The 22,960-nt window shown below is 38.6% G+C and overlaps 1 protein-coding gene across 4 annotated transcripts in view; it reads left to right on the plus strand.

The window, feature by feature from the left end:
- Positions 1-22,497, plus strand: part of ZNF106 (zinc finger protein 106) — a 48,152-nt gene extending 25,655 nt beyond the window's left edge. The window contains exons 7-22 of one of the 4 annotated variants that reach the window (XM_075754406.1): positions 1,469-1,538; positions 3,078-3,232; positions 3,327-3,387; positions 3,723-4,019; positions 7,672-8,452; positions 8,847-8,902; positions 9,134-9,279; positions 9,591-9,725; positions 10,632-10,748; positions 11,585-11,776; positions 12,867-12,929; positions 13,885-14,004; positions 14,467-14,538; positions 16,060-16,131; positions 16,738-16,884; positions 17,914-22,497. In XM_075754406.1, coding sequence (XP_075610521.1) covers positions 1,469-1,538; positions 3,078-3,232; positions 3,327-3,387; positions 3,723-4,019; positions 7,672-8,452; positions 8,847-8,902; positions 9,134-9,279; positions 9,591-9,725; positions 10,632-10,748; positions 11,585-11,776; positions 12,867-12,929; positions 13,885-14,004; positions 14,467-14,538; positions 16,060-16,131; positions 16,738-16,884; positions 17,914-17,970 — 2,541 coding nt within the window. In that variant the 3' untranslated portion in view covers positions 17,971-22,497. The remainder of the gene's footprint in view (positions 1-1,468; positions 1,539-3,077; positions 3,233-3,326; positions 3,388-3,722; positions 4,020-7,671; positions 8,453-8,846; positions 8,903-9,133; positions 9,280-9,590; positions 9,726-10,631; positions 10,749-11,584; positions 11,777-12,866; positions 12,930-13,884; positions 14,005-14,466; positions 14,539-16,059; positions 16,132-16,737; positions 16,885-17,913) is intronic. The other 3 variants (XM_075754407.1, XM_075754408.1, XM_075754409.1) reach the window with 3 other exon arrangements.
- The last annotated feature ends 463 nt before the right edge of the window (positions 22,498-22,960 follow it).

The following is a 22,960-nucleotide window of genomic DNA, read 5'->3' on the forward strand; positions in this document are numbered from 1 at the left end:
TCTTCTCACTCCTCTCTCTGGCTGCAAAAGCTCTCTCTGACTGTTTTTCTCTTTCTTAAATATGTTACCACAGAAGCGCTGATTGGCTTGGCCTTGGCCAGCGGCGGGTCTGTCTTGGAGCCGGCTGGCATTGGCTCTATCAGACACAGGGGAAGCTTCTAGCAGCTTCTCACAGAAGCCACCCCTGTAGCCCCCCTGCTACCAAAACCTTGCCACTCAAACCCAACACACCAGCACATCAAGGGAGGTTGTCCTCCCCCTCTACTTTGCCCTGGTGAGGCCACATCTGGAGTATTGTGTCCAGTTCTGGGCACTCCAGTTCCAGAAAGACAGGGAACTACTGGAGAGAGTCCAGTTGAGGGCTACGAGGATGATTAGGGTACTGATTAGGAGAGCTGGGTCTGTTTAGTCTGGAGAAGAGAAGACGACTGAGAGGGGATCTCATCAATACTTACAAATATCTAAAGGCTGGATGTCAAGAGGATGAGGCCAGACTCTTTTCATTGGTGCCCAGTGACAGGACAAGGGGCAATGGGCACTAAGTAGAACACAGGAAGTTCCACCTGAATGTGAGGGAAAACTTCTTTACTCTGAGGGTGACAGAGCACTGGAACAGGCTGTCCAGAGAGGTTGTGGAGGTGGTTTTGGAGATATTCAAAACCTCCCTGGACACAATCCTGTGCATCCTGCTTTAGCAGGGGAGGTTGGGCTAGATGATCTCCAGAGGTCCCTTCCAACCCCTACTGTTCTGTGATTCCTAGTGCAGGACTTCTGCTTAATCTTTTTTTATTAGTAGGAACAGCAAATGCTCTTTAATTTTTATTTGGTAACTGGCATGCTATACTGGCAAACAAGAGCAATTAAAATATTTCTGTGGAAGTACTTGGTGTTGTAGCAAGGATCTTGGTGTTTCAAAACTTAAATGGAAAGTAGGCTGTAGTAGAAATCTGATTTCCTTAGATGTTCCTGGTTTCATGATCAAGCAAGGAAAGACAACCTTTTTTTACAGAATTGTATACTTAAAATGATATCCTTAAATCTCAGTTTGTTTCACTGTCCTGTCTTGTATTTATGCAAAGGGGGGGAAAAGTTTCTGATCAAAATCCTCAAAATGGTTTTGTTGTATGCAGAAAGTGATAGTTGTTATTCCTCACTATTTAATTGTGTAGACCTTCAACTAAAACTGTAGAACAGAAAATGTGACCCAAGTGTGGTCTTAAACATTTGAGCAAGTAGGAGGCTGTCAGCTTATTTAGTATTTCTTCCTAGTTGAGATGAAAACATGGTAGTCACTTTGCCCTCTCTTAAGGGCGGAGGGAAGGCTGAGTTATACGAGAATGTGCAAAATTAATTGTATATTCTTCTCTGTGAATACAAGTAATAGTTGAAAAGACAGTGGATGCTTGACTTCTTAGTTTTAGGCAAAATTGCTCTTGTAACTTTTGTTAATAAATGATTTTACTTGCAGGAGGGATCTTCTCCTGAAATCCCTAGTCTAGAAAGAAAGAATAAGAGAAGAAAAATCAAAGGTAAAAAAGGTGAGTCAATATCACACATATGTGCATCTGGTATAGAGGTTATAAATACCTAGTAGTATTTTGACTTGGCTAAATGGTAATTTCTTGGTGTTATTTTGGTGCTTCTTGGGCTCTTACTGAAGATCGTAGGGTGGACTGCTCTCAAGTCTGCAACATATTCTTCTCTGAAGAGTCCCATCTTAATTTGTCAGAAGTTATTTCTAGGTGAGGCTTTGTGCCTCCTTTCTGCCTGCAGTTCATGTTCCCTGTTGCACAGTTGGGACCTTTGCTTTCCCCTGCTCAAGGAATAGAGATTTGTTGCCTCTTTGGATGGAAGTTCTGAAGGGAGAAGCACCCATCACTGCCTTCTAATTCAGCCGTGCAGCTTTCCCTTTCAAATTCTGGCTTGTCCAATCAGAAAACTTGCATTCTGCATAACTTGGACTGTGTTTTGGTTTTGACATCTCTTTTTTTTTTTTTTTTTTTTAACTACCTCTTCCCTGTTCTTAATGGAAATGAATGTGGAATGCCTCACTCCTTCCTGCTCCTGACCAAAGAAAACACTTGTTCTGGCATTAGGCAGGTCTTTCTCAAACATGCCTAACACATCCATATCACCGCAGTTCAAAATGAACCATCTGTGTTTTAGGCAAAATGTTTTCTGTGGAAACTAAATTGGGTCCAGAAGATAGATTTCAAATGTTCCATTTCTCTTTTTTTTATTTATATTAATTTATAGTAAGAGTTGTTTGGAATGCAGGGCAATTAATGTGGATCTTCCTGTGGGAACTAATATTTCACTACTTAAAAAGTGTGGAGGGGATTTATCAGCCTCTGTTTTCAATGACTAGTGCCTACTATGGAGTCTAATAACACATTCGACTTAGTAAAAACTTACTTTCCCATTACTTTGCTTCAGCATCATCATTGTTGTAGTAAATCTACTAAAGGGAACTATAACCTGAATGAAAGTAAGCAGTGCTCAAACTGAAACTTAATTTGCTTGGCGAATCTCTGGAATGCCAGAAGACTTTAGAAAGTAGTACAGGAGGATCTTCTACTGAGTACAGTGCCCAGAGGCTCTTTCTCAAGAGATTGCAAACATGAGTCTCACAGCCCAAAATCATCCTGGATAGTAAATGGTTTTTTGTCATTGGGTTCTTTTTCTCTTAAGCCTTTCATTGGCTTCTGGATTAACTGAGTAATTTAAATCTTGTTTAGCTTCAATTTGCCTTTTTGATTACATTAATGGAAAGTGTGTATTTGTACTTCATGTACTTCAAGAAGAGATCTTGAAGCGAATGTTTGTTCAACTAAACTAAATCAGTGCTGGCAAAGCTATGGAAATACTTACTAGAGTCAAGGTTGAGACTCTGTGAAGAGGAATACTCTTTCTGTATGTATGACTTCTTGTCATACTTCTTGTATGACTATTGATGCTTGACCTAATTTATGTGATTTTTATGTTCTGAAGTGGAAGTATTTACTGAGATATCACGTGTAATGTATTTTAATGTATTGTCAAGTACAATTATACTCTACATTTTGTTTCTTCTTCAGAACGTTCTCAGGTAGACCAGTTGCTGGCTATTTCGCTGAGGGAAGAAGAGTTAAACAAGTCCCTGCATAGTGTGGACAGCAGTCTCTTGCAGGCTAGGGCTGCCCTGCAGGCTGCGTATGTTGAGGTTCAACGGTTCCTTGTATTAAAGCAACAGGTAACAGTGGGCTTTTGAAACTGTCTGAACTGGAAGTTAGCAGCCTGAAAAACTGCCTTAAGTAGGACTGATTTAAACTACAACTATTTTGCAGATCACCATGGAAATGAGTACATTGAGAAGTCAGAGAATCCAGATCTTGCAGGGGCTACAAGGTATGAGATACCATAAAGTTACAACAGTGGAATGCTGACTGTCATATTCTTTGAACTCAGGATCTTGCAAAAATTGCATTTAACTTGAATTCGCTCATTTAAAATGTACAATAAAATTGCAGGCTTTTAATGTTGAAGTCTCATTGTTCAAGTGTGATCTGTCATCTTTGGTAGTGCCATCTAGTGGCTTTTTTACAGATTTTTCTCTTCCTTGTCTGTGTCCACGAGAAATGAGCCCTTGGCACCACTAAATTTTATAGTAAAATATGAACATTTTTGTTCTTTTTTTTGTTGTTGTTTGTGGTGTTTTTTGGTCTTTCCTCTTCTGCCATTAGAAACATATGAACCTTCTGAACTATCAGAGCAACTTTCCTGCAGTGTCTTAAATGAGAGAAGAAATAGCAAATCTCAGATGGCAACTGACTTAATTCCTGCAGGCTCCTTCCTGCCCCTTTTAGACACTTTGCCATCACCATTCCAGTCTTCTGGCATCACACCTGCTGCTCCTCCTGACTCCTCAGTACAAGTTAAACGAGAACCTGTGTCTCCAAAAGGCTCAGAAGAAAATGTGAACTCTGTACTCCAGAGCTCTCCATGTGCTTCACGAGCAGAAGAAGTGGAGCAGAAGGATGGTATGTGTGGCTTCTCTTTGTTTTAAGAGAACTAGCTTTAAGAAAATAAGGAAAATATTTTTTTTCCCAGAAGAATGTAAGTTGGGTCTCAAACTGCAGCCTGTTGTACAGGGGTGAACTCCCATTAACTTGTGTAGGACTTTAGCAGCTTCATAGTCTTCTTTAAAACACATCCAAATGGATTCCACATTTTAAAAATTAAATAAAAAGCACATGCAAATTGTAGTCATATGTACCTACAGGTTTCTAGTTTTACTTTAAAAATAGAAGAAATATGAATTTGAAGGTTACATCCTTTTAGAATAATTTAGTTAATAAAAAAGTCTAAACAAACCAAACCTTAAAACCTGCCCTGTAATTTTTATCTCCTACTCTGCATCACTGAATGGGCACTGGTAGCTGAAAATCTGCCTACACAGGAAAAATGCATGCCCGAAGATCTTTTTTTCAAAAAATTATGACCAACTACATAAAGAGTATTCTGTGGTGTTCTTGGGCCCTGCTGGATAAGCACAAAGAGTATAACTTGTGATATTAATAATAACAATCCATCTTCTCCCCCTTTCTGTCTCTAAATCCCACTGGGCTGGAGATGCTCATTCAAAGTTTGTGCGATCTTATTTGTGATTTCCGTAAACAATTTACTGTAAGAAGGATGTTAGGCACTGCTCACTCATGTGAGGGGAGTGGGAGTAAGTAGGGGAGGGCTATCATAGAAGTGTGTGTTCACTTTTGTCTGGAGGATAAACTGTTGAATTAACGGAACTACTAATGTGGGAGCTACTGCTTCAGAAAAAATGAGATCTTAATGGCTATAACTGCAATTGCTAACTCTTTATTTAGACAGTTTAAAACCCCTGGAAGTCATGTACTGTAGTCTGTGGTCAAAGGTTCAAATGCTATTGGTATTTTCCACTGCAACTTGCTACTGTGACTGAAGGTACAAATTGAAGATTAAAAGCTCAGTCATCCTTTACTTTCCTAAAAGCCTGTGAAGTCAAGTAGGGTGACTCTAATGACAGTCATTTGTCAGCCATAATAATGTCGCTTGCCCAAACCCTTAACTTAAATAATTTGAGATAAAGATTCATAAGTAAGATCCTTGTTAAAGGTAAATATAGTCAACACTTTTTTTTTTTTTCTTCCCCCTTTCAACTGAAGTGGAAGATACTATTGGAAAAAGCCATGTTGTTCTACTTTTATAAGCACTTTTTTTTTTGTCAAGCATAAGATAAGTGTTGGCTGAATTAAAGCTTAGACTTCTGTGAAAACAAGAATTTGAAGGTTTTTCTTCCTTTTTCCAGTTTGCTTCAGATGTAGAATTCTGTATCAATAGTCTTTGTGCTTTTTTAGTCACTATTGCATTTCCTGTATTCCACTGTGTTACATTACCTTAATGTAGTACTGTGAATTTTGCTTTGTCTCTTTTTGGAGGATTTGATGGGGGTGATGGAGCTCTGGGAGTGCACACTAAAGTAAATGCAGTGGTGGAAAAGAATCAGCTTTTGTGTTTGTTTTCATTGTTAAGACTCAGCTTGTAGGTAGCCACTACCTTTCTTTTGCTTTCCCATTTTTTACTGGTATATGCCATTCTGTTATGTTTAAATATCAATGAAGAGAGGTGTAATTTTTCTTTAATATTAGAGCTGGGAAATTCAGAATAAAGATTTAGTGATCACTAGCTCTAGTGGCATGAAGCGTCTTGTTTGCAGAATCTTCAGGCCTTATTGATGTCTGTGCAGGCAAAACAGAAACTGAAGAGATTTTAAAATTTTTTCTCATAAAGATGAAGCTTCAATGTATAGCTGTATTTATTACTTAAATAATTACTTTTAAAATGTCTTAATCACATTAGCATACTTGTCAGTTTCCTACAAACTTATTTTTTATATCTTGAAAGCAAGAATGTTCTTTTGATATTTGTCAAAATAATGTGGTTTTTGTATTGATCAACTTCTATATGTGCTACATTTAAAATGAGTGTCTGCCATCAAATTGATTTGGTAATTTAAGGGGAAAATAAGCATCTACTGTCAGGTAAATTCTGTAATTTGGGGGAGAGGAATTCTCTCTACCTGCTTTCTGGGGGTTGGAACATCTGGCTTGTCAGCTTCCCCAGGAGGTCAGCTCAGCCTTGCTTTGAAGGAGCTGATTGCATTTGGTTTCCCCTAACTACCAGCAATCTCTCCCACCTGCAGAACTGAGTGATTCTGTTTTCTTGCACTACCATGGTGATTTTCTACTTCCTTTTCTAACACCTGTAGTACTCTAAGTGGTGAGAATTAATAACTTTTGGGTTTAGAAATTTCAGTTTAAGTTGCCGGTTACTCTTATTTTCCTGTTTGTTTTGTTTTTAAGTGACCGAGTTCATTCCCTACCCCTTGCTATGGGAAAGGAGGGATGCAAAATGTTAGAGGTGTATTCAAAATTGAAGGTTTTGTTTGCCTTCTTCCCAGTATAATTCAACACAGTAACTGTTCAGACCTTGTTTAAGCATTAATTTCTTCTGTACAGAGGGTTTTCTAAAAGGTTGCAGCTATGTATGACAGTTATGGGTCAGGGGAAAACCAGTTTTGCATTGATTTACTTTAAATATGATATACCCTACATTGTCAGCAAGTTCTAGTTTTATCTTGGAACTTTCCATCTGAGGAAGGGGTGGGGAAAGATCTTCACATTTAAGCTGTCTCCAGTTGGATGCGTAATTCCAAAGCATCAAATTTGTACTGTGATGTGTTAAACACTCCAACAGCTTTGACTAAGCGTTGCTGTAGGTTTAATTTGCTGGTTTCTAACAGACTGAAGCAGGGAAGTGTTTCAAATACTGCCAGCTTCCCATTTGCATTGAGGGATCCCACCCAATAAATGCAGTGAACTTGAAACATCCTGTTCTGGATTGCAGTTATTGCAAATGCAACCAGGGAATTTTAGGGTGTGGGAAGAGCAGCTGTGAGATGCTGCCTGTGCTCTTAGCCTGTCTCCGTTGAGAGGTTGGATTCATTTGTTCATTTAGCTTCCAATTAAAATGACAGGGAGAGTCCCCACTGCATAGTCCACCACAGATGAACTAACAAAGCTTACCCTGATGGCTTACAGTGCTGCCATTCCCAGGATAGAAGGTATGATGCTGCAGAGTGGGTTGTGCATGACTTGTATACCTTGAATTAGGTCCAAGTAACTTGGTAGAAATAATTAATATAGATGAGTTAAGCATAAGGTCTTCAAACTGTGTCACTGACCAGCTGAAATGTATCAGGCATGCATTGGTTAATACCAGTCCTACAGCAGTGGTGACAGCTGGTAAGGGAGCGCACAGTGAAGGGTGGTAGCATCTTAAACCAACAGTGTAGGATTCACCAAAGGTTGGTTGTCCCAACTTTTAAAAACATACAGTCAGCCAGCAACTTGAATGATGTGTCCCATTCCTTTGCTTCTGGGTACACAGGTAAACATTTTATTCCCCAGCTATGTTTTTTAAAGGCTGGATAGCTGACTGAAATAGCAGATCTGGATGTGCACGTGGCTTTCAACATGTAGGAATATGTACTTTCCATGCACAATTGAGAATTAACAGAAAAATGCAGGGAAAGCAATTTTGCATAAATATTTATTGCTGTACAGATTGAATATAACACTGGTCTGTTTTCTTCAGAAGAGACCAACCAGAAAACTTCAGTGTATCCAGTTATCTCTGCAACCATATCCCTATCAGAGCTGGCAGCTTGTTTTCAACATGCTAATCAAGATGTTCACAAGCCTGCTGTGGACAGGGGAAAGGCTGGACTTCCCGAGAACCCTTCTCCTCATTCACCATCTGTTTTCAGCAAGAGAGAAGCAAATGACACAGTTACTGAAAGCTTTTTACTGGATCAGTGTAGTGCTTCTCTGCCAAAGCGCTCAGTCCTTCTAGAAATGCCGATGGATAAAACCCCCAAATTGTCAGCAGAACCATCCGAGCAACAAGTGGCAACCACTGTAGTCCCAGCAGAGAAAGGGAACAGGAGGAGGAGAAAGTTAAGGAAGAAGAAAACTCTGAGGGCAGCCCACGTGCCAGAGAACAGTGATACAGAACAGGATATCATTGACTCTAAGCCTGTCCGGAAAGTCAAGGGTGGAAAGGTTCCTAAAGGAGAAAAGGTTACTACATCCACTCCTCCAAGACAGGAGGATGGTGCTAGTGCTCAAACGGCAAGAAACAAAGATGAGAATGACAGTGATGCTTCTCTGGAACTAGTGGAAGTTCCAGCACCCCAGTGTGAGGTTGTTGACGTTGGTTCATCAGAGTCGGGAGATGAAAAACCAGACAGTCCATCAAAGAGGGATTCACGCAGCTCTGTCGATCAAGCAGTCCTAGAGGCATCTTGCTCTGGTTATGATGAAGTGAGCTCTACCAGTGAGATTGGCACAAATTATAGGGATGATAGGAAAAGAAGGTGAGGTTATTATAGATCTCTCAAAGGTAAAAGAATTATACAATATTCATAAGAGGCCTCTTTTTCTTTTCTTTCTTTTTTTTTTTTCCCCCTATTCAGAAAGTCTTACAACATCAGTAACTTTTAATTTCATTCAGGATTGAAATAATTGGAAAAATGAAAATTGAATTTGCTTTTTTGGTCCAACAAATGAATGTGTCTTGTTACCTACTAATTACTGTAGTACAAGAACAAGGCTACCCTCCATGGAAAGTTTGTTTTTGAGCTTATCTGTCACAGCTTATTTTCTACTACGTGCAGAGTCTTGTATTCTGAAGTATGACTTACACTAGTATTTTGTCTGAAAATGAACATGCAAAGCCCAATCTCACTACTTTTTATTTCTGTGTTACAGTGTGGCTGAGACACAGACTTCCATATCATCACTAAGAGGATCAAAGAACTCATCAGGTATATCTTTTAAGTTTTTCTTCTGATACTTTGTGTATAGTATCTTGCAGGACTTTGAGTTAAGTCTGGAGTGCCTTCTGCCACTTACAGGCTTCAGCTGGGACCCACAATGAAATCTGACTTTAAGGTGCTGAGTCCACGAAATAGTTCAGCTGTTTGGTAATACAAACAACAGTAGCATGTTTGCTTGAGTGTGTTCACATAATCAAAGTACGTGTGTCTATTCTACAGAAGTGTCTTCAGAGCCAGGTGAGGATGAAGAACCTACAGAGGGAAACTTTGAGGGACACCTGGCTGCAGTGAATGCTATTCAGATTTTTGGGAATTTGTTGTATACCTGCTCAGCAGACAAAACTGTGTGTGCCTACAATCTGGTTGTAAGTAACGTTGTGGGAATGGTGTTACATTAACTGTAGTCACAAGTTTGCAATTCTGTTCTTGTAAAGCCTTACTATGTAGTTAAGGAAGCAGCTGCCTTTCTAAGCTCCTAATTTTTTTATGCTATTCTTTTCTTCAACCTCTCTTCTCCCTCTCCTCCAACCCCTTCTCTATATGAGTAGGGTAAGGGGGAGACAGATTGTTGCGTGTGTCCTGCTTTTGTTAGCTGCCCTACCCTACTCTGTCAGGTGCCAATCCCGAGAGGCATTATGGGCCTTTATGTTGACAGACCCTATACTTTCCTTTTTAGAGCAGGAAGTGTGTGGCCATCTTTGAAGGACATACTTCAAAAGTGAACTGCCTCCTGGTCACTCAGACGAATGGGAAGAATGCTGCACTCTACACTGGCTCAAGCGACCACACTATCAACTGTTACAATATCAAGGTACTCAAACTCTGTGTTGATTAACACGTACTGCATTTTTATGGGTGTGTTTCTTCGCAAATGTAAATGAAAAAAGCCTTTTAAACCCATATGAGCTGTCCATCAGCCCCACATCATACCTCATTAGCATGGAGCAGGAAAAAAACAAACAGTAAACCATTAGGTGGTTTACTACCTTTATCTTTTGGCTAGCTTGCCAGCAGAGTTTTTGCCAGAACAGCATGTTGAGATCCCAAGTGTTGGGAACACCAAAGTGCAGGATGGTTATCTGGCTATGAATATCGTATTTATCTTGCTGTATTTGTAACTTCATTGCTTATGGAAGGCACTGCTCTCTTCATAGAGCAGCTGTAGAAAGAATAGGTATCTATTATTCTGAGGGCAGGTAGAAGAGCAGACTGAGACTTCCTGAAGCTGGACTTTTAAGGAGAAATGATAGAAAGGCTTGTCCAACCTGTGGCTTGAAAGACTAGAAAGCAAGTATCGGCTTCAGGGGACAAACTGCCGAGGCTTTTAACTCTTAAGGTGATGATTCATGGCACTTCCCTGTGGGGAACTTCATGGGGATTCCTCAAACTCAAGAATTTAGCAGGAGTTTTTGTGTATATGAAAAACTATATACATAGTCTGTAGTTTAAACTTCTATATACATTAGAGGTTGTGACTAGAATAAAGATTTTTAGGGTTACAACTGGTTGCTGAAGTACTCATTCTCTCTCAGCGATGAGAATGAGCTTATTAAAATGAGGATCTAACTGGCATGTGACACCAGACTCTCACATGTTTTTCTCCAGCTGTTGGTTCAAAAAATGCAGCTTGTAGGTGAAAAACATCTTTCACGTCAGGCTTTTTTCCCTGAATTGTTTCAGTTAATGAAGAGCTTTAATTACTTCTTTCTACTCCCAGACCAGAGAGCGCATGGAACAGTTTAAATTGGAAGATCGAGTGCTCTGTTTACACAGTAGATGGCGGATCCTTTATGCAGGCCTTGCAAATGGCAGTGTGGTTACTTTCAGCATAAAGGTTAGTTTGTTTAAATGTTGGCACCTAAAAACCTATTGTGATGTTATTTCTCTCCACTTTGTGTTTCTTTACATTCTTTCTCTTGAGTAGTAAATGTATTTGTAATTAAAGTATTTTGGTGTAAATGGTCACTGTTAGCCCATTTGGGTCCTTTATTTTGTCAGCGCTTGAAGCTGCCCCATCTCCCCTTCTCTCCAGTTATTTTTCTCCTAACTGCTGTATGGTCACATTTTTCCTTAAGGTTCTACCTGGCCTATGAGTCACGCGCCATGGGAGTTTTCTGACACGGTTGATTATTTGTGAATCCTCCTTTCTTGCTCATCAAAGTAGTGTGAGAGACTTTGTGGAAGTCTGCTGGTTTTGCCTGCTCCGTTGCAGCTATAGAAGAGACTCATTCACGTGGTTTTCTGGCAGAGGCTTGATCAGCAGTTCCCATGATATTTAAAAGTGACTAAAAATAATTATTTAAATAAATTATTTTTCTGATTATTCTTTTCATGGATCCTGGACCAATTTCTCAAATATATCCTTACAAATTTATTCTGTTTTGCATTTTTTTCATAAAACTATTTCCTTTCATTGTTCTAACTCAGAAGGAGGATTTACTAGACCTTTGCTAAATATGAAGCCCAACATGAGGGGCTTGATTTGATTTCCTTGATTTGGAAACTTAGTTGTTAAGATGCAACTCTTACCACTGCTGAAATGGTGTGTTACTAAACTGAAATCAGATGCTATAACAAGTACAACACAAAAAGGACTCAGTGACATAGGACTCCAGTCAGTGTCATAGCAAAGTTTTAATTCTTAAATACCATTTTTTCTTCCCCCAACAGAACAACAAGCAGGTTGATACCTTTGAATGCCATGGCCCTAGAGCAGTGAGCTGTCTAGCCACAGCTCAGGAAGGAGCACGCAAGTTGTTGGTAGTGGGCTCCTACGACTGTACCATCAGCGTGCGAGATGCAAGGAACGGACTACTTCTCAGAACCCTGGAAGGTCACAGCAAGACTATACTCTGCATGAAGGCAGGTGTCTCTGAAAATACAGTTTTGACAAAGAATGCTTAAAACGGTGTGGGTTTTTTTTCCTTTTTCTTTCTCATCTAATAGCAAGCAAATTGTGGTAGGAAATAGAGGAATTATACATTTTTAAGTGATAAAAACTGAGTAATTTGCAGCCAGGAAAATTGTCTCTGGCTGGCTGCCATATCTCATGTTCCCAGCAAAACTATTGGAGGTGTGTATGTAGGAAGCATGTTTATTTCATGCTGTTAGAAAATTCAGGGAATCTTGAAATGTGAGTTGCCAACAGAGGGAGTGTTGGGAAAAAGATGAAGCTGGTTTTCACGTACGCTGATTGTACAAACCTCAGAGAAAACTGGAAAAAAATGTAACTCCTAGAGGAGTATTCTTCTTTTTTAATAGAAGAGTCACTGCCACTTATTTACAGGTTTCTAGCTCCTCAGAAAACAAGTTGGAACATATGCTCATCTGACTGCTTTGCTGTGACCACTATCATGTAACAGATAGGGGATGACTTATCTAAAGAGACAAATACAATTTATGTATTATGTTGCAGTGGCACAAACTTTTTGCCCTGTGGACTATCCTAGTCCTGTTTGCGTGGCAGCATACTGCGGTCCCTTCTTGATCCATGATGGATATGTTAAGCTTCCTTTCTAGGTTAGTACTTGTCAGGAGCACTGTCTTTCTTACGTGACCAGAATGTAAGTGCACAGCACATCCAGTATTTCCAGGAAACAACATGTTTTTCTGCATTCAGTTTGCTTGGTCCATGATCTGCTGCTGTCTGTAGGTAGGATGAGTTAGCCTGGTGCGCTGCAAGTTAACTGCTTCTAAAGTCAATTGTGAAGTATCAAAAGTCATTAGGATAGCATAGTACACTTTCTAGCTCTTGTGTAAAGAGCTCAGTGCATGGTTGTTTTGTTTTGGTTTTTTTTCATACTTGCTGTTGATTTTAAGACTGTCAAATTTAGGAAATATTACAGTGCAACTTTAAACTGGGTTGTAACGTTTTGCTTGCCCAATTCCAAATTTGTTACAAAAATAAAACTGTTCTCTCTTTTTTCTTTTTTTTTCTTTTTCTTTCTGTAAGGTTGTGAATGATCTGGTATTCAGTGGCTCCAGTGATCAGTCTGTCCATGCCCACAACATTCACGTAAGTCTCATATATAAAGTTGGAATGACTTTTGCTATTAAGGCAATGAATTCCTGTGCTATAAAGTCAGTATTTGCAGAATTTTTCACCAACTGTTGGGGCAGAATAGCTTTGAGAAAAGGAAGTCATATGATTTTGTCAATGTGATTATGCACTATAGCTAACTAAGGAGGGATACAGAGGATAAAATACCTTGGGAAACATAAACTCATAATCATCTTGTAATATGATGTGCAATGCCTTTTTATCTGGGGATCTTGCTTTTGCAAATATTACCACAAATGTGCTGATAATGTGGGAAGGGTTCAGAGTAAAGCCATGTGAGATATTCTGGTTGGGGAAGACTTTCTTTATTACAGGAAAAACTTGAGGAACACACACAGCATTCCTATTAGCTGGTTCAAAAGCTGTTATCCTGTTGTGAAATGCTTTGTCTCTAGCATTTCACTCTCTTCCTCTTTTACACCGTCTTTCCCCTGTGCTAGCAGAAGCATTCATGTAGCAATGCAACAAGTTAGATTAAGAAACTTACCAGAGGTAAACTTTAATTGACAAAAATATTGTATATTTCTGTGTATGTAGCTAAATTTGCTTACTGATCCTTGTGGCTACATAAATACTGCTAGTACTAATAGCACAGTACTAGTTGTAGGATAGGTGGGAACTAATGTAACTAATGATGTAAAGAAAAGTAAACGCTTTTTATAGTGGCATGCATTTCAGTTGTACAGGAATGGCTCTGTGTTAACTTGGGCAAAGAAAAGGATAAGTAATATTTGATCATAATCTAGGAGTGCCCTCACAGGAAATGGAAGTCTAATAAAGAGTGTTTCAATTTTTTGAGTAGTGAGCATTGACGTTAGCTACCCTATCTAGGTTAGATAAAACTGGTTTGGTTTGGTGTTTTTAAAAAAGAAAACAAACACCTATTTGTCTCTGCCTTTTCTTGACGCAGACTGGAGAGCTGGTACGGATCTACAAAGGCCATAACCATGCAGTAACGGTTGTGAACATTCTTGGGAAAGTGATGGTGACAGCATGTCTGGATAAATTTGTTCGTGTTTATGAATTGCAGGTAAGAAAATAGGTGGTTGCCTAGAATGTGTTAATTAACGATTTTGAAGTCAAATAGAAGTCATCTTTGTGCTTAATGGTCTCTGGGCTATCCCTCTCTTTCCGGTCACTCAGAATATATAGTTGTCTCACCAGCCAAAATACATGGGTTTTAAAGAAGATACCCAGGTTCTAAAAAAAAAAAAAAAATGGTTTAGGTTTATCCTGAGATAATGACAGCTCAAGAAAGTGGGGAAATGTTAGTTCTGTCTGCTTGAAAGACCAAATGTTTAGTTGGACAGAAGACTCACAGAAGCAATGTAAGCAAAAGTGAGCTTTAATGGTGGCTATGAAGTTTGGAATCCACCAGAGGAGTTTAGTTGTTACCCAGGAAACTGCTCTTGGAAGCACTGTCATTTGCAGGTCTGTGAAAAATGGCTATTAACTGTCTTGCTATTAAATGTCTGTTTCTGTTTCTTTCAAGTCGCACGACCGCTTGCAGGTCTATGGAGGCCACACGGATATGATCATGTGTATGACCATCCATAAGAGCATGGTAACTTCCTTCTTTTCACTGGTTTCAGAGAAGGTTGTAATTTCCACAAGCATATACAAGAGAGTTTAAATTTTTCAGATAATGAAAGCAACCTGCTGTCAGACTAAGAACAACTTAGAAATTTCAGCAAAAAAGTCATGTTTCTATAACAGCTTTTTATTTATGTAATATTGTTGTCTGAGGAAAAATTATATTCTAGCTTACTGTAGTCTTAAAACAATAGTTCTGTTTACAGTGGTGATTGCAATGAAGAGTCTAGAAATAGTAAAATATTCTCTTTTCAAAGATCAAGCCTGTTTGACTTTTACTTGAGAGTCACACAGCTGCTAGAGAAAAACTTCACCCATGTTCAAACCTCTAATAACCTTTGATAGAACCTAAACAAAGGTATGTAATTGATTTAGGTGCACAGATTTTTTTCACACTTCTGCACTGCAAGATAGGTTTCAGAACCACTTCTGGACAAGTAAGTGTTTTTAATGACTACTTTAAGCAAGTTATTTGCCTGCACGTGTAGGAATTTGTTTGCAAACTTTCTTTCAGATTGTAAAATAAGAGATATATAGTAATGATCTGTAATAACAGAAGAATAAGGTCTAACAGAACTGATCTCCTACTGATTGGAATACATATTGCCCAAGCTTCACTTCTCACGGGAGTAAGATGGAGCACTAAGTGCACTCAGTCTTTGTGCTTACAGTCTGAGGCTTGAACTGTCCAGCAATAGTCTGGTTTGTGCATTCTCAAATCAAAGAAGTGTTCAGATGAGAAGCTTAGTGATGAGTGAAAAGATTATAATTTTCTGTAGTAGTCTTAGTAGTAAAGTGTAGTTTCTTACACACAGCAGGTTGGCTGTTATATCCTAGTGATGAATTTCCAAGAGGCAAAAAGACTTCAACAAAAGTAACAAATGAAATCTTTGGCTTGCAGGTTTTCTGTATTATGTGAGGACTCTCTTTAACGATGAATGTTCTTTATGGGATTACAAGTGTCTGACATCCTTTTCTTTCCAAAGGACAATTTTGTGTAGAGCATTTGCCTAACAAAAGTGTTTTTTAAGATACCATTTTGTCTGCCTTCTCTGGATCTGCATCTGCCTTCTCTTTCTGAAACGGATGTTCCTCCTCACCCTTCCTCCCCATCCCTTTTTGATATACATATAACTGGTTAAGTCCTGGAAATATACTCAACTTGACATTTACACCTAAATAGTGTATACTATCAGTGGATAGTAACATTATATTTTAAAGTTTTCTGAACTTTTAGGCACATGACACTATCACGATAGAAGTATGGAAACATTTCTTATTCCTTAGTAGGTTTTTGTAAACCATGAATGCAACTCTTAAAAAAATTAGGCTAGACCCATTTTTTAAATTTAGAAGCTTTGCATGTTGATATTTTATTGCTGTTCACCTAATATACTCTACACTGAAGCCTCCTTCAAAATTGGTTTCTTTTTTTCCCCATTATTCCCAGCTTGCTTATCCATAAATGGTTTGTTTTTGTTTTTTTTTACAGATCTACACTGGATGCTATGATGGCAGTGTTAGAGCTGTGAGGCTTAATCTGATGCAGAATTATCGTTGCTGGGTAATGAGCAAAATGTTTTTAGGCTTATTTTCTGGGGGTAGTTACTACTCAGTCTTGGATAGCTTGACCTTTAATTTATTACAATTCAGTATTATTTTTTAAATTTATATGTACATTTTAAATGTAAGTATATATCACTATTTCCATTTTACATGGTGTTTAGTATATGTGTATGCTTTGGGGAAAGTTGGTAGTAGCATCTTATTTTTTTTCCTGGCAATTTTTAGATAGTGACATGTAACTGTTTAAAACCAAAAACTTCAGGTGAGTTACACAGAAAAGCTGATTTACTCTGCTAAATAAGTTTATTTAAATTCCCAATAACTGTCTCAGGTAAGCTTAAATCTTGTAAAGACTGTGTTCCTCTCTTTCCTCTGCCGTTTTTGCTGATGATCTAGGTTTGGCTAGAGGCAGAAAGAATCTTTGTAAAGCTGTAATTAAAACAGTAGAGACCATTGAGAATGGAAATGGAATAAGAAGATTAAAAAGTTACAAGAGGTGGCATGTGTGTGAACAGTCTTGGTATAATACTGTGAAGTTGCAAGAAGAAAAGCATTAGCTAAAATTCTTTTTCCCTGGCTTATTCTGGCATGTTTTTTCTACCAGTGGCATGGATGTTCACTGATCTTTGGAGTTGTGGACCATCTGAAACAACACTTGCTAACTGACCACACCAACCCAAATTTTCAGACCCTAAAATGTCGTTGGAAGAACTGTGATGCTTTCTTTACTTCCAGGAAAGGTTCCAAGCAGGTCTGTAATTGAACTAGCGTGGTTGTATTTGGTAGTATACAGTACTCTATATCACCACAGTTGTGGTAATCTTTTTAAAAGGGTTAAGTTCTTCTAGTCTTGACAAGCTTAACTGCATACAGTTACAGTCATACAAGGCTCATAGGGTTCAACCTGTGACAGATGAAGAGTGCAGCTAAGTATTATAACTTGAGATATGTTCAATTTAAAACAGTTTGATCCTAAAATATTACACGGAAATGGTAAAATTCTTGAAATATTAGCAGAAATTTTGGTAACTATACTATATATATAACTATATACTTTTTTGTAGGAAAAATTATTTTTAAGTTGAACAACTGTCAGTCTTGAAACAGATTTTTATCCTCTTAATTTTTATCCATTGCTTCCCCTTCATCATTGTTGTGGATGCTGATGCTGTTTATTTTTCACCCGTGATTGGTTTTGCTAACAATCTTTAAATATAATGCATAAATTTCTGAGTAAATGTTAGCACAGATGTGGAAAAAATGAAGAAGACATAAGAGTTGGGTGCCAGTTGGATTAAATGATGTGGAAAGGGGTGGGTGGATGGAAGGAGGGTTGTTACCTATAGACTGGTTAGTAAAATCCACTTTTTTATTTTTATTTTACTCCTTGGTAATATAAACTACCTTCCTGTTGAATGCTTTTCAAAATACACAATGGAAGAAGGTTTCTTTGAGAACTAAGAAGCGGAAGTTAGAATTCTTGGTTTCTCTTTAAGCACTGGCTTTGGATATGATGTGTTCATTTGATAGGCCCTTCTCATCAGAAGGGAAGCTGTTTATTTGCCTTGAATGATGCGGTATGTGAGATAGTTTTATATACGTGATTTAACTGCTTGGCATTGATATTTATTTATTTAGATGCTTTAAGCCAAAAAATGTATATTATCCACAATGTCAGTTTCACTGAGGCTTCAAGAATATTTTGCAATGTTTTTTGTGGGTTGGGTTTTTTTAATTTATTATTATTATTTTTAACTGACTTCTCTGGGTTCTTTTCTAGGATGCTGTAGGACACATAGAAAGACATGCTGAAGATGACAGCAGGATTGACTCATGAAGCTTTTCACCTCCCACATTGGGAAGTAATTTTATACGTCAGAATTATTCCAAATAATAGCAGTTTCCTACTCCAGTCTTTCCTCTTTCTTTTCCCACGTGGAATGCAAAAATGGAGTGGGCCTGAAATGCCGTGCTACAGAGACTGCAGGTTGTGTTGCACTCTGTAGAAATTAGGCTGGTCAATTAATATGTGGCCCAAACGGAAAATTCTTGCAAGTTTTTAATTCATTGACAGATAAGAATATTCCCTCCTCTTGTCTCCCTTGAGGTTTTGTTATTTGTTTTTTTTCTGTGTTTTTTTTTTTTTTTTTAAGCAGCATAGTCTGAGAGTTTTTGGGAAGCCCAGAGGGGTGTTGAGAACTTACATGACAATAGGTGCTGGTGTTTGCAAACTCAGCTTGAAGTCTGTTAAGTGTCTAAGACATGTCTGTTTTTATGTTGTATCCAATTTTTTTAGCTGATTTTAATAAAATTCTGCAAACCAGAATATCACAAATTCCAACAGCGTAAGCTGAATATCCAGTGTACATTTTTACTTTCTTCATAAAAAGAAAAGGTATTTTATGGAGAACTGGAATAAATTAATTTTTTTTTAATGTTAATTGTAACTTATTTTTTATTCCTTGTGTAAAAATTGCTATAACTGGCACAATATATACAGTGACAGACTGCCCTAATACTATACCTCCTGAGGTATTTTGTTTATTTGGAGAAAAGCAGTTACTACTTGAGAGGTATGCCAGCAGCAGCAAAACAGCCAGAACAGTGGTTTCACTCGCGTCCTTTGCGATCTTAGTCTTTTTAAATATAGGTCCTTATGTACAGGGAAGAAGTAAGTGGTGTCGGCTTTTGTTTTAAATATCAGCATAACCACTGCTATCTCCATACAACACCGTAGTTGGATTCCTGATTTTATTTGGAATCGTAGTGACGGAGCTTTGCAGTCCCGTATCTTCATGGCACAGCAAACTAAGAGAAAAGCAAAGGCATTGCCTGTCTTAGGTAGTGTCTTGTTTCTGTTGTGAACTGGCTTAATTGGCTTGGGCTATATCAAGTTCACAAAAACTCAGCTGGAAAGAATGGAGCAGGATTTTAAAGGATTTTAAAGTTTACAGTTCTCAAGCAGAAGCCGAGGATAAAAAAATGCATATTGCATGTAAAAGTCTTGTTTCTACTAATGCATGGAAGGTGCCACAGAGAAGCCAGTGCAGAGGGCGAGACTGTTCCTACTTGTCAGGGTTCCTCTGTGGGTGTCCCTTGCGGTGGAAAACTTTACCCATTAAGTTCAGTGATGTGTACTTCTTGCATTTGCGATCCTCTCTCCCATAACAGCACTAATTTAGCAAAGAGCTCTCTTAATGAGGTTAATCTAGCAAGGAGCTTTGTGTTCACTTTTGCCTAACTTGCTGCTCAGGATAAAAAAAAAAAAGCTGAGCTTTCCTTAAACTGTAACAGAAGGTAAAGACAGTCCAGTGTCAAAACTGAGCTGCTTATAAATGAATCCAGCGCTGTTCAAACAAATGGAATATACTATTTTTACTGGGCATCTATTTCACCACTACTTAGAGGCTTGGTATGCCAACCATAGACCAAATAAGTTTTATAGCCTCATTCTTTGACTATAAAAGAGCCTTTTTAGGCCAAGGAAGTGATTGAGGGAAGCCCATGGATGTTCATCTCCCATCCAATCAAGGAACTTCAGGGCCTCTGTTCTCTGAAGAACACTATTTTTGTATTGTCTTAGCGGACAGGCATAATTTCTCTGTAATTGCTTGACGCTGATGATTTTTTGTGGGACAGGAGTAGAATAGGAATGAGATGCAGTAGCATCCTACTTCAAAAGACACAGCAATTTCTGAGGTTCCAATACTTTTTGGTGATTTGTTTGGGTTTTTTATTAAGCTGTTTGCGGACAGGAAAAAAACCCAGTATGTGGCTCAGACTCCAGGCTATTTTGAGGGGGTTTTTGTTTTGAGTTTTTTGGGGTGTGTGTTTGAGGTGTTGGTTGGTTGGGTTTTGGTTTTTTTCTCTTTCTTTCTGTGATCTGTGGATGAAGAAATTCAAGAGAGAATCAAGTTCAGGGAAATCTCTGAGCAGTGTAAATGTTTTCTGATGCAGGCTGTATTGCTCTAGAGTCTCCAAGAGTATTTGTTTTTTTCATGACCTAAAAGCAGAAGACTGCATGATACTTAAACCATTTCCAAAATTATCAATATTCAAGAGTGGGTTTTTTCCTGTTTGGTTGTTTGTTTTTTTGTTGTTTTTTTTTTTGAACCACAATGAGGGAGCATGCAAAAGTGTGGCATAAACAATGTGAATATCTCAAGCTGTCCTTTGTGGACTGTGCTTGAAGTGAAGCTGTGGAGGTATGTGTCCTGAGGACAAGGCATGTGGAGCGATTGTAGCATTCTGAAAAATGGTGTGAGAGAGTAGATTTTTGTTACTTCTTCCTTGTGATTCTTTGCGTTCCTTCAGCTGTTTTCAGGAACGTGTAAAGATCTTTCTCACTAGATGTTGCAACAAACACAGTTATTACACTTTATTTGCATTCCTGATTGCTTGTTGGGTTTATCTTTTCTAGTTGGTGGAAGCAGACTTCCTTTTCTTGTAGTCCATGACACTTCCTTATCTGTTATTGAAAACAATCCTCCTGAAAGGTCTGGACTTGTGAAATCCAGCTTTAGCTTTAGCAGTGGTGTCTTTTGCTCCTTTTAGGTCATTTTAGATATTGTAAGAATCTAAATGGATAAAAGGCAGGAAAATAGCAGAGCTGCGTGAACGTTTATAAAATTTTGCTTCATAAATTAAAAACAATTTTAAAAATTGCTCAGGGGTTCAGAGGAAAATGCTGTGCTGCTTTGTCCTTAGAATATCTTAAAAGGATTTGCTATGAAGTTGAGGTGCAGCTGTGGAAATCCCCAGGCTTTCCTAGAGTTCTGTGGGGAGGTTTCCTATTTGTTCAGCTGGAATTTGGTCCAGCTTTTGCTAATGGCCATTCGCTTCTTCTGGAGGCAATTGCAGAAGATGGGTGGGAAACTAATGTGTTGGCTTGGTAGCTAATTAATGAGATCCCCTCAAGTCTTGCAGCCTGGGGTTTTGACTCCTGATATAGCGCTGGTTGAAGAGCATTGGTAACTTTGGGAAGGCGGACTATTTGTGAAATTTAACAGCATAATATTTGCATTAAAAGCAGTACTGCACATCTGCAGCCTGTTTCAGGACTTTTTTTTTTTCAGTTTGTTTTTTTTATGCAGGTAAAAAGTTGCAGAAGAGTGAGTAGAGTGAGGGTTTATTTTATGGTTCGCCGTGTTTATTTCATTAGTCAAATGTTAAACAATGAGCTCTGGACTTGCTATATGGCTCACTAAATATGGCAGGCCCTTTGGAGGGCAAGCCACCGTTTTTCTCTTAGCAGGACTGACACTGAGCTTATTAAGCTATGAGACTCCTCAACGGACAGAAAGTGCTCAGAGGCGTTACGGTCTTTATGATATAAAGAATGGGCCAGGCGCTACTGAAACAGCTTATATCATGCTTTTCGAAAGCATGAGACCTTGTTGCGCCATAGGCATACCAAGCCCTGCCCAAGCTCCTAAAGGAGGGTGTGAGTAGCATAAAGCGATCACGTAAAGTTCACACGTGCTGCAAAGCTTAGCCTTCCCCGACCCTCAATAGCCTCAGGTCTATTGAATGATAAGACAATGCTAGGATTGGTCTATATCCATTCCTCCTTTTTCCTTCAAATCACAGGGAAAAATACTGACAGTGCAAAATACTTCATGGCCTAACACTGCTGCTTCTATCTGTGGAAGGGGTCAGAGGGAAACCTGCTGCATTAAATATCCCAGCTTCTGCTTGCCTTGTGTCACTTATGTGTGGATTGCAGACTTTAAACATGTTATCAGCGCATGAGCCGACTTCTGCAAAATAACAGGAGTTTGGCTGTACGGTGTGTTTGAAGTAGTTCAGTTCTGAATGCACGCTTTCAAACTGTACGGTAATTCCAGATCAAGGTAAATGATAACTGAAAACTCGCAATAAACTGTAGGTTCCCAGAAACAAAAATGTGGTGTTGAGAAAATATTTTTCCCTTCTTTTGAATTAAAACACAGGTACAGATGAATCTTGGTTTTCAGCCTTGTAAGGTACTATCATTCAAACAGTAGAAGTTGTCCAGAGTTGCAGAATATGTGAGGAAGGATAAGGAAACGGTTTCAGCTACTGTTTGTAAAATATGTAATAGTAAAAGAGCAAACTGTGTAGGTATATATTCTGTTATATGTGCCTGCCAGCTTCTCAGATTTCATTTTGCTTAAGTGTTTAACAGTCTTTTTGAAGAATGGAAGTGGAATAAAACAACATAATTGAATATTTAATAATTTAAGCTGTGTAGAACATGTGCACAGGTTGACATTGATTTTCTTCTTTCACTTTGGTACAAAGCTGTGAGCATAATAATGAAACTTTACACAGCAAAAGAAGAAAAAAAGAAGAAATAAACAAATAAAAATTCTTTATATTGTTATGGTTTGTCAGTCTGATTCTTCTGTGTTCTGAATAGAATGATACTTTCACAAGATTTGGTAGAACTTGACTTTGTTCCGGATTTTTTTTTCCTCTTTTTTAAGAGGGCTGGATAAAACCAGACAGGTCACCTTGAAGCTCTGGCACTGGCAGGAACGTTGCAAGTTTCCCCTCCCAATGTGCAGGAATCTCAGACCTAGTCGTTCGGCAGGGAAAATGGAAACTGTCCCCCCAGCTCAAGCCACCAAGATGACGTACCGACTCAATTGTTTCACGGCCCGTTGGAAAGGGAAGCTCTCTAGAGCTGTTGGTAGTTCACCCACCAGGACTTTAAGGACCAGTTTGAGTTGCCAATCAAAAATACTGATTTTGATCTTTTGACAGACAGATTTTGTTTTTCTCTGCACATCACATCTCTGCCAAATTTTTTGTATGGAAAATACACTTGGCTGGGACCCAGGGCT

This window comes from Balearica regulorum, chromosome 5 (genome assembly GCF_011004875.1).
Source record: "Balearica regulorum gibbericeps isolate bBalReg1 chromosome 5, bBalReg1.pri, whole genome shotgun sequence".
NCBI classification, from domain to species: domain Eukaryota; kingdom Metazoa; phylum Chordata; class Aves; order Gruiformes; family Gruidae; genus Balearica; species Balearica regulorum.